General features: G+C 45.9%; 1 protein-coding gene across 1 annotated transcript; it reads left to right on the top strand.

The window, feature by feature from the left end:
* The first annotated feature begins 2,523 nt into the window (after positions 1-2,523).
* On the top strand, positions 2,524-5,928 carry LOC131263587 (nuclear hormone receptor FTZ-F1 beta). Its single transcript, XM_058265810.1, has 8 exons — positions 2,524-3,865; positions 3,962-4,052; positions 4,135-4,346; positions 4,412-4,764; positions 4,834-5,070; positions 5,141-5,290; positions 5,367-5,624; positions 5,689-5,928. The coding sequence occupies exons 1-8, from the start codon at positions 2,524-2,526 to the stop codon at positions 5,776-5,778; spliced, it is 2,733 nt and encodes a 910-aa protein (XP_058121793.1). The 3' UTR covers positions 5,779-5,928.
* The last annotated feature ends 6,085 nt before the right edge of the window (positions 5,929-12,013 follow it).

Here is a 12,013-nt window from a genome sequence, read left to right as displayed (position 1 = left end):
TTATGCTAACCGACCTTTGAAGGTAGAAAAGATTTCTAAACAAATGTCCTCCTTTTTGCGCAACTAGGATTTCTTGTGTACTTTGCGACTTGCAGGTCGTCGCTGTTTGCTTTACTTGCTTTAGCTTCTCCACTAGTGTTTTTATTGTGTAACGAAACCCCCCCGTTCGTGACATTTGCGGGATGTACAAAGCACAATGATTCATAAATGTCGAGCGAGCGCGCGCTTGGCAAAAGTTTGAAATTGAATAATGAAAAACGTTCCGACGACCTCCCGCAATGCCGTGCCCTTACCGCGTGTTATGTTCTGTGCCACAGCATAGCTTCCGCCACAAAGTCAACACTTTAAGCGCTTTCATAATTTACCGTTCCAAAACGGCGACGTATGTAAAGGGGGGCGATGCCTGGGGGAGAAGAACGAAGGTACGGTTGGTATATCATCAAACAAAACGAACGACCGACAACTGTTCGAGCACGCTTATGTGTGTATGTATGTGATGTTTTTCCTCTGTGTTTGAGTATGTTCGCGACCGACGCGTTTTGTTTGCGATGATAACCGCGAACACTTCTACAAAACTCGCGGGTTCCACCGTCGGCTACGTGCACGATGGGGAGCATCGAATGGAGAATGGAGAAATGAAGCACAAAAAACGAAACATCTTCGAAAGAGTGCGAGAGAGAGAGAGAAGGAAACGCAGAAAAAACCCCTCACTCATCCGGCATGATTTTATGTTTCGATGCGCAGAAAGAGGTTGGGACCGTTTTGGGGACATGGTGGCGCCCGAGGGTATCGGCGAGAAAGCAACACGTAAAATGTTATGGGAGCCCCTGGTTGGGGCAAGCGTCCCATGTGTTGGTGTGATGCACACAGGGGTTCCAGTGTTGCCGGGAAGAAAAGTTGCTGGAAATCGTGGTTGGAAAGAAATTTAACTAAGTTTTATTTGCGAATAATCGTACCTGAAAAATAAATTCGCAAAATGTTTGAGTTGAACAACCATGCGCCTCCTTTTCTAGGGAACACAAATATCATTGTCTTCTTATCCAAGTAGGCATTGGATCGCAATTGTCGATGCCTCCTTTGGTATTTTTATGTCGTGTTTCAAATGTATACATGATTTTTTTTGTATTTTATTTGTTATGAAACCGGGACCCTGGTGAAAAATTTAATTATCAAAACTAAACACTTTGTAAAGAAAGTGCTTACAAATGGGGAATTCTAATGATTGCATTCTGTTTTTTTTTTTACTATTTGTACAACAGATTGCCAGCCTCTGCTATACAGCAATATTGCATCCCCCTCGTTTGGAGCCCCATGTTGCTCACGAACACCATGGCAACGTTTCGAATAACAGCCATCCCTGCTTCCCATCGCCATCTTCCCTGCGAGCGGTCTTTCTTCGAAGTTGCTCGTCTGCCACTTCTGCTCCCCCTTTCTACAAACCATCCTTGTATGGTTGTGGGTGTGTGTGTGTGAGGGGTTAGGAAAACTACCCCACTAACACACAGCTAGATGGGCTGCCACACACACGCACACGCGCAATACGCCGATGACGCACAAGCAAGGTCGTCCCGTACGGATCCAACATATCTGAAGGTCGTCGTCGTGTCTTTCCGTACGAAACGAGGGATCACGATGTGTTCGTGCTTGGTCTGCGCTTGTACGCGTGTTGGTGTGTGTGTGTGCATTTTCCCCACTAGACAGGGCGCCTCCATCAGCATCGCAACCCCCCACCCCTAATCCACTTGTGTGTGTGTGTATTTTTCTCGGCGCGTCGTCGCGGGGTGGACTTTGCATTACTTCCACCTAACTCTCGCGGGGTGTTGACGTTTGTGTTGCGTTGTGTGTTGTTGAGGAATAGTAATCTGTGGTAGATCGTCGTGCGCCTCCACCGGGCGGTGGGTGAGTTCTGTTGAGATGAAGCGAATAGAAGGGAAGATCACATAAATCATCCCCCCGTAACTCGGGGAGGGGGATGAAAGAGACCGAGTGCATCTTGTTTGTCTGCCTCCATCCCCCCCCTTAAGGGGTGTGGGGAAGAGGGTTCAATTATGACGGCACCGAATGTAAATAAATACAGTATTAGTAGACGAGCTCGCAGTATCAGTTTCTAAGCCGGGAGAGAATCGGTTCTATTTTGGACGAGGAAAGTTTGATAAAGTACTTTGTGTGTTTTGGCCTTGATGAAAAGACCGAACAAGAGAGAGAGAGAGATCGTTCGGGGGGATTTACCTCTTCCTGTTTACAGCGTTCGGGTTGATTGAATGGTGGCTAATGGGGGTTGTTGGCGATAGGTTTCACATCAAGCTCACTAATGCACTTTATTTTAAGCCGGATGTCTCTGGATTCTTGATGATTCATTCATTGATTTCTTTTGGTTTTCGTTTTAGGCAATGATACATTTGAGGTGTGAACACTGAAATGCAAACGAAGGAACGTGTCAGACCACAAGGATAAAGGACAGCAGACAAGTGAATTGATTTCGGAACCGTCAGGAAAGCAGACACGCATCAAGCAAGACAATCAATGAAAATAATGACATCCACGGAAGTAAACGGAGCCGGAGGTGGTGGAGGAGGTGGCGGAGCGGCACCGGCTAGTCGTGGAGGGAACGTGTCGGTCACAACGATTAATCGCGACGATGGAGGAGCCGATGCGGCCATGGTTGCCAAACTAGCGACGTCCAGCGGGAGTGTGTCGGGAGTGAACAATAACAACAACACTCTTAGTAACAACAACAACAACAATGTGAGCAGTAGCAGCAACAACAATAACAACGTAACTCCTGGCGCAAGTCCGGCGGGTACGACGGCACCGCCGTTCTTCGGAAACGTTGGTGGAGGGATCCGGATAACCGTGCCGAAGATGGAGGAATCGGACGAATCCGACACGGAGCTGTCGAACATCGAAAAGACAGTGTCCGCCGTTGCACTGACCAATGGGGTGAATATGCGGGAGGAACGAAGCGCCAGCAAGGGGGCACCCCGGCCCATGTCCTGGGAGGGTGAGCTGTCGGAACCGGAGGAACCGATGCTGGTGGACAACGAGAACAGCAGCTCGGGCTCGAGTGTGGGTAAGCTGGCACAGAACGCACCGTCGTCTTCCCCCGTGGCCATGATTGTGCCGAAGCAAGAAGAGGATCACGAACTGCCCACTAGTGGACCGGGCATTACGGAACCGCTGGCACTGACCGCATCCAGTAGTAGCAACAGCGGTTACGCCAGCGTTTCCCTGCACGGCCATAGCAGTAGTACCCACGCAGGGTTGAGACATTCGAGCAGCTCAAGCAACTCACCACTTCCGAACCGTATGCTGATCAAACCGGAAGCAGGGCTTCCACTGATCAACCCGGGCCTGGCGTACAACGTCGCTGGTCTGGGCCAGCATCCATCGTCCAACATTCCAACAGCAGCCGGAGGAGCGTCAGCCTTCAAGAAGGGTCTTCCGGATGTGATAAACTTGAAGTACGAGCTTCCCCCCGGTGGGGTGGGCGATCCGGGTGGTGGTAGTGCGCTGCCCCCGAACGCTATCCACTCTCCGCTGCTCGTCCGCTCCAAGACGACACTACTGCCGGCCAATCCGAGCCCCGACTCGGCGATCCACTCGGTGTACACGCACAGCTCGCCCAGCCAGTCTCCGCTCACGTCACGCCACGCTCCGTACACTCCTTCGCTCAGCCGGAACAACAGCGATGCGTCGCACAGTAGCTGCTACTCGTACAGTTCAGAGTTCAGTCCGACGCATTCGCCCATCCAGGGACGGCACAGCATATTCGCCGGCGGTGGAAACGGCGGAGGCGTCGCGTCCTTCAATGGGTCTCCCCTGCATCATTCAGTATTATTCAAACCGATGCTGGACAGCGAACAACATCATCTTCAGCAGCAGCACCACCAGCAGCAGCAGCAGCAGCAACATCAGCAGCAACTCCAGCATCAGCAGCAGCAGCAGCAGCAGCAACATCAACAACAGCAGCAAGCTCTCAAGCAGGAGGAATTACTCTACGATGGGGAGCATCTTCCATCACCCGGCATTTCCCGACAACAATTGATCAATAGGTACGTACCTTCACGGAGCAACATCTTCTTCGATATCATAAATGAGCTAAAATTGTTTCTACCACCTCTCCTGTGATTCCAGTCCCTGTCCGATTTGTGGCGATAAAATCTCCGGTTTCCATTACGGCATCTTTTCGTGCGAGTCGTGCAAAGGTTTCTTCAAGCGCACGGTCCAGAACCGTAAGAACTACGTGTGCCTTAGGGGGGCGGCCTGTCCGGTGGCGATAGCGACGCGCAAGAAGTGTCCTGCCTGCCGGTTCGAGAAGTGCCTTCAGAAGGGGATGAAGTTGGAAGGTAGAGATCCCCTGTGATGTTTGAAATGAATTGATACTAAAGGTGCTTATCCCTTTTTGTTTTAGCTATTCGTGAGGATCGTACACGTGGTGGTCGCTCGACGTACCAGTGCTCGTACACTCTTCCTGGGCCGTTGGTGAATACGGCCGGCATGCAGGGTGGCGAGTCGCCCGGGGTCGGTGCATTCCAGTACGGAGGATCGGTCCGATCGCCGTACGCTGCCGGTGGCGGTGGAGGAGTTGTTTCGAGCCAGCAGATGAAGGTGGAAACGAACGACGGCGCAGGTGGTATGATGATGCCCGGCGGGGGTAGCAACGGTGGACTGAACGGGATGAGCAATGGACCAAGCGCCGATGGAAACGGTGGATCCAGTGGAGGTGGAAATCATATGCAACCAGGCATTCCAGTTCTGTTACAGGTACGCAAGGTTCATGGAAAGAGGAACAACACATCGAAACTGATTTAATCGTATGATGCTTCATTACAGGAAATTATGGACGTTGAACCATTGTGGCAGTACAACGCAGCGGAGCTGGCTCGGCTGAATCAACCTCCGCCGGCGGGTAACTGTACGAACATTGCGAACAATCCGCTGCTCTGCAGTGCCGGCATCTCTTCCGAGAGCAGTCCCGATCTGATTGCAAACCTCTGCAACATAGCTGACCATCGCCTGTACAAGATCGTCAAGTGGTGCAAGAGTTTGCCGCTTTTTAAGAATATTTCGGTACGTTTCCTTTACCCATAGCATTTGAGATATGATTTCAATTAACTCTCATTCTCACGTTCTCTTATAGATCGACGACCAGATCTGCCTACTGATCAACTCCTGGTGTGAGCTGTTGCTGTTTTCATGTTGCTACCGTTCAATTTCAACACCGGGAGAGATCAAGATCTCCCTTGGGAAGTCGATCACACTGGAACAGGTTAAGAATAGTGGACTACAGGTAAGTTTCGAACTATTACCGAATGCTGTGTTAGGTTAAAATTCATTCGAAAACCAATGTCCTTCATTTTCCATAGACTTGCATCGAAAGAATGTTAAATCTAACCGATCATCTGCGACGATTGCGCGTCGACAAGTACGAGTACGTGGCGATGAAAGTGATTGTACTGCTGTCCTCGGACACTTCCGAGTTGAAAGAATCGGAAAAGGTTCGGGCGAGCCAGGAGAAAGCCCTCCAAGCGCTGCAAGCCTACACGTTGGCCTACTATCCGAAATCGCCGGCCAAGTTTGGGGAGCTTTTGCTGCGGATTCCAGAACTACAGCGAACATGTCAGGTATGGTGTGGTGCGTAGTGTTCACGGTGGCCATTTTCTAAAACCCTTTGTGTCTTCTTTTCAGGTCGGAAAGGAAATGCTCAACATCAAATCCAAGGACGACGAGGAACCCTCGTTCAACCTGCTGATGGAGCTGCTCCGCGGGGAGCACTGAGATATAATCAAACATAGGAAAAATATGTCGTGCATTTGTGCCTCAGAGAAGCGTGAAGCGATTTTAAAAGACTCATACCTTGAGAACACTCGAAATATGGTCGGTTGTACCTCCTGACCGATCCCTGGCGGAGATCGAGAGAGATAGAGAGGGGAGGGTTTGTGCAACTGTTGTGCAGTTGGTTCGTAAAAGGAACCACCCGCGGGACGCTGGAACGTCCAAACAATGCACCACAGGAACACTGCGGATTCCCCCGCCGATCCACCGTTTTTATAATAAAAAGGACCGATGGTAGCGATGAAAGTGTAACGATATGATAAGGGGAATGAACGGTCACGATCGTGAATCGCACTTCACATAGATCAGTGTCAATACGTTTATGTTAAGAGTTATTCTATTTTACTCATTTTATACCCATTGCCTTTTCAAGGGACTTCCGATAAAGTGTTTTGTTTGTCCAATCTGTCCGTTTCGTTGCAAAGCCGGTTCGTTGATGAATGGCTTGGGAGAAAGTTGAGGAGAGAATTTTATTGTATTCAATACGCTTAGTTTAAGTGCATTTTAATCCTTAAGAAATCTTTTTTTTCGCTGCGCGGTACTATCGATGGGCTTCGCAAAGAAACGAATGTTCTCCCCTTTTCACTAAATGGAAATCGAACACCTAACGCGTTTTGTTGGTGGAGATGATGTTGCCAACCTGCTCGATCGTACACCTAGATTAGCGAATGGATTCGTTTTTAAGTTGGAAATAGTGTTGATAGCATTAACTGGATAGTGTCAGTCTACTCATAGAGAATCGTTTTAATTTTCTACTGCTTTGCTGTTATCTTTGCTGTTCGTTAGTTACTCGACCGCTAGTGTGGTTTAGTTGTATTCCCTCCTTTCCTGGCAGAAGGGCATACGGAGACAATTTTTGTAGATAATTGCTTACTTCATTTCAATTCATGATTAACAAATGATAAAGTAATTTACAGTAAATCATACGGTTTCCATAGATTGTACGTGTACCGCTGTAGAGGGGATAAACGAAGGCGAAAAGAACGAAATTTGTTTCGTTTTGAAACAACAGAGAAATAATACACACATTCTAAACATTTGAAGGAAACAGAATATAGTAAAAGGATATCATACAAGAAATAGAAAGCGAAGCTCCAGTCGAGTTCTCCCACTAAGGGGAATATAACCACCGTTTATAGCAACACAAAAAAAGGAAAAGCATAGCGTCTGCAATAAGGGAAACGAACTGGTGCGAAGAACAAAACGGAAACCAACGCGCAAATCGTAGCTGAAGAGTGTGCCTTTTTTGTGCAACCAATCCCAGACACCGCCACTGGCCGGTGTCTCGGTGGACACCGGGGTATTCTTTTCCCCGAGTACCACAACCACCACCCACCAGTGACGTTTTTCTTAGGCCCGTGCTGTGCCCGATCCTTTTACGGGAGCGTCTTTTCCGCGGACTGTGTAAGAGGAGGAGGAATATTTTAGAACAAGGTGGGAGCGATAGTAAAACATTTGGTAGAAGGATGATAACTAAAAACACATACACACAACAGAAGATAACAAAGTTTAAAACTAGAGAAACAAGCATCAAATGACTGACTTTTTAGCAAATAGAGCAATTAATTGAAATAGTTTTAAGATGATGGGAGCGCGGGACATTAACTTCAACCCGAGTTCCGGTTGCGAAAGTGTGTAAATATATGGACAGTGAAGAATCAAACGCGGCTCACGAAGATAGGAGGCATTATTTTTTCGTCTCGTCCGGACACGCATGGCCCGTGTCCGCTACTGTTTCCCTAGTGTTTTTTTTTTTCGTTAAGTGAGATAATTTTAATCGTACTGTTAGTGGCAATATGTTTGTTTTAAAGTTATTATTATGATTAGTTTTAGGGCTCGTTCGCTGGTGAGTTTAAAAGCGCGCACCGTTCGAAATGGTGAGAGAGATCGGTGATCATTCTTTGATTCCTCCATTTTATGCTTTGCACAACACAACAGACCCAGTCGATTGAAGGGAGATTATGTTTTTGTTTTCCATATTTTCATACTTTTATGCCAACCATAGAATTGTTTGTTTCGCACAGTGCAATGAAGAAGTACTCCTCTATTTCACCGAATTTTTATTCGTACTAACCACACCGATGCGGTGCGCATTTTGTCCGAGGAACAAATGTCCTTAAGAAGGACACACGAGAAGCGAGAAGGTGTCACGAGGTGAACGACAAGAAGGCATTTTTATATGTTAAACCGTTGTTTCATGCATAACGATAGAACAACTTTAAATTATAGCCGCAAAATACAGAACGAAACAAGGAATGCATTTTCTTTCGGACAAGTAAGTTACTTTGCCTTGGAGCGAATAGGCTCGCCTCTTTCTCGTGCTGAAAACGAATTGCGCTTCAGCGAAGCAACAAGACAAGGCAAACAAAATTCAAAACAACAAACATGTGATCGAATTAATTATATAAAAAAACAATGCTACGGCAACGTTGAGTAGGTGTTAATGGAAAGGAAAGAATGTATTTTTCTTTCGACCGTGGCGAGGAGGTTTTCTAATATGATTTTGTTTTTGTTACGGTAGCAGAAAGAACAAAGTGAAGGTTTATGTTTGTTTGTTTTTTTCCACTCCCTCCTGTTTTAATCATTCGTTGATGTAACTGGGACGAATGCAAAATGCTCCAGATTCGTGCAAGGAGGAAGAAAATTATATAGAAAAATATACAGCTACTTATACTTATATTGATAGGAGAAAATTTACTGTAAACTTGAATCGGAACAGCGAAGATAATATTCTTATGCTATAGCTAAAATATCGTGCAAGTGGGTGAGCGATTAAAACACAGTATTTTGCAGACAACTTACACTTTTTTCTATTAAACAAGGCGTCTAAGCCATACAGTGGGCTGGAACGTTCTCTGGGCTCGGTTTCTTAACCAGAGGAAGCAGAAAAGGATAGTTTGTGCGAACCGTTTCCCTTGTGGGACGCGATGCTAACGCGATGCTAACGAAGCATGGTTGATTTTTGAAAATTATTGTTTTTTCCCCACACTTAAACCGAATGAACGTTGCAAATTTTCAATAGGAGGAAACATATTTGTACTTAAAAAGCTGATTCTCTGGACGATGTTTTGTTTCCAAGGATGATTGTATTCCGACAGAAACGAGAAAGGGAAGTGTTTTTCTTTCCAACCCCTTGATTCTCTGTGTCCCCAGCACCAACAGCCAATGACGCAGAAAAACTCGAATGGAAAGGAATAAACAAAAAATTAAGAGAATTTTTGAATAAAAATATACTTTATAATGTAAAATCATTTATATCTGGTGTGATGTGTTCTAATTGTGTGTTTAAAGAAAGAAAAGATGACTAAAGAGCAGGACATTTCATTCGTTTTCATATCACAAACGTGATGTTAACCGTCAGTTTGAAAGCATAATACCTGAAGATGAACAGCTTTACTGTAGCTGCCTTGTTTACAAGCCTATCTATCCAAACCTTGGTAGCTGGACTAGCTTTTGCCTGCAACCTTGGTTAACGAAAGGTGAATGGGTTGGTAGGTTGAATAATTTTGTTAAAAACTAGACAAGATCGATTACTACAATTTGGGACACATTTGCGCGTCTTTACAAGACCTTTCATTTGAGGGGTCATATGTACAAATTGGTTCAGAATCCAACAAGTTATCAACAATATTGCAGTTATTAGCAAACATTGAAGTATTCTTGGTCCGAATGTAAATAATCCCCTCAACTGACAGTTCGGTTTTATTTTCGTTTCAGTCTTCATCGGTCGGCCGAAGTGAAAGGAGCTCGGTGCGCGAGGCGTGAGCGTTCTGCAAAACGTGCATCGACAGTGAAAAAAGCATCACGAATTCGGTGTGAGTGCACGGGTGTGTGGTTTTATAAATATCCTGTGCGAAAGTCGTCAGCTCGTCAAAATGCCAAAATTATGTAGAGGTTTTTTTTCGGCATGTCCCGTGCATCCGCACTAGCTTCGAAACAAAACAGCGGAACCAAACGAAAAGCCGAGGCTTGCTGTGAAAGTGTGTATCGGAATTTAGTGCCCACAGATGCTGCGGCATTTTATTTATCGTGCCCCCTAAAACCCCCAGCGCAAACGCCTACATGAGAAGATTGTGTATAATTAGCGCAAACTTGGATTGTCCTTCATTGATGCGAAGTATCGATCCCGCTCGTCGAGTGGACAGTCGTGTTTGCTAAACTTGTTCCGATACGCCGTGACCACTTTCGCTTGCGTTCCAGATATTTTCGTCGCATTTATCGAAAGTGTTCTGCTGCACACATGAAAATCGTAGAAGCATCTCGTCGCAGCCTTCGAGAAGTTTAGAACAGCAGAAAACTTTTTGACAGGCGCTACTCTTGAACGAAACAGTGCGAGACGCTAATTCGATAGAGTATCGAGGGGGAAAGGTGGCGAAAGAAAGAAGCATGCTATTTGTAAACAAACCAGAAGCAATCGGCATTCGATCCGAAGAAATTTCGATAACCGTGTGCGGCGATAAGCATTTTATCATCTAGGTTTATGGTTTAACGATTTATTGGTATCATTCCCCGAAGCTTGCTGCTTATCTTTCGAGTAATAAAAATCTAATAAGAAATCTTTTCCTTTCGATTGTTCTAGTTATCTGGCAGCAGATTAAATCACACTCTTATCGACCGTATGGCAGTGCCGTCTGTTCGTCTGTTTGCTTACGTCCCCCCCGTAAGTGGTAAGAAAAGGGAGGAGTGAAAGTTTATCCACGTGTTAACCGAAGCCAAGTCAAAGTGATTGAAATAATCAGGAAAAAAAAAGAAATCGGTCGGTTGGACCGGCCGTCGGTGGCCGCCGTGAATTGAAAAATTTACCGTACCGGAAACAGTGTACGAAAAGAGTGTTTTAAAGTGTCTGTGCTTGTGTGTAAAAGTGTAAATTTTATGTGAAAGTGGTTGAGAATTCTCTTTTTCCTGTAAACCCATCCCAACCCAACCCAGGCGTCATTCTTTTCGAACTAAACGTGGGATATAATATAAAGATACCAAAGGTGAGCTTTTCATTATTGTGAAAATTCTTTTCTTTTAGCACCCTTCAGTTATATGTTTACTATGTGATCTGCCTCTGTAAACTATTCAAAAAGCGATAAGGCGAGAGAGTGTTATATAATGTCAACCGGCGTTAACCCACACAACTGATAAGATTACTAAAAGGTTATCAACGTCGGGCACACAATATATTGAGTCTGGTCTAAAAACGTTCCGTTCGAGTATAATTTCCTCCATCTAACACTAGAGCTCCAAACACTCCACCATTGTAGCAACGGAACCACAAACCACGCAAACGCTTTCGAAAAGTTTCCTCGGCGCCACGTGCTCCAATCGCTTACGGTGTTGAGTTTTCCTCCTTTAAGTGGGAAACTTTCGTGCGTTCCCATTTCGGCGGAGTGTGGCGTATGATGCGAATAAACCAGGCCCGGGTCTTTTAACACGTGCAAACGGCGCTTTAATTACAACGATAATCAGCTACCGCAAGAAAAAAAAGCAATAGCACCACCCCGTGCTTACAAACGCGACGGAATGGACAATTAAAAAGTCGATGGATCGGGTAGCGAACGATCGAGTGTATCGAAACTGTCGTGATGGGGGTATGTAACAGTCGAGTACCGATTGTGGTTCCAAAATCCAACCAGGGGCGGGGGGGCGGTGGGAGTGGTGAGAAAATGGTTTCCAAATAACTCCAACCAAAGACGAAACCGACCGCGCGCGGGTTGTGGGTCATGCCTTGGTGCGTGTTTCGGGTGCTGGGGTTTGATTTTATTTTCCCAACAATCCACTTTCCATTTTCTTACCCCTTTCGGGCGCCCCATCGTAAAGATTTCATTTGTTTAGGAAACGTACGATTGCGCGTTCATCACTGTCCAGAGCCAGTGTGGAGATTTCTCCCCTTTCTTCACTCCATCCGTTTTGTTGTTTTGTCTGAGCGGTTGGAAGCCGGTGGAAAACTAGTTCACTATCACACGAATCACACGGAATCGGTCGGAAAATGCCTCACATTACGTAACGAAATCTCCTCCTCCGCCCCCCACCCAGAAGTGGAAAAAACAATCACGATTGAATAAAAGAAGTCACGCAAATGCACCACAAAAAGAAGACACGTTGATGGTTTGTTGATGGTTAGAAAATGGTTGGTTATATAATTTTATTACCAGAAGTAACACCACCGTTTCTCCCGGCTTTACAATTTCAT

Source organism: Anopheles coustani, chromosome 2 (assembly GCF_943734705.1).
Source record: "Anopheles coustani chromosome 2, idAnoCousDA_361_x.2, whole genome shotgun sequence".
Classification (NCBI taxonomy): Eukaryota; Metazoa; Arthropoda; class Insecta; order Diptera; family Culicidae; genus Anopheles; species Anopheles coustani.
This window is presented reverse-complemented; position numbering and strand designations above follow the sequence as displayed.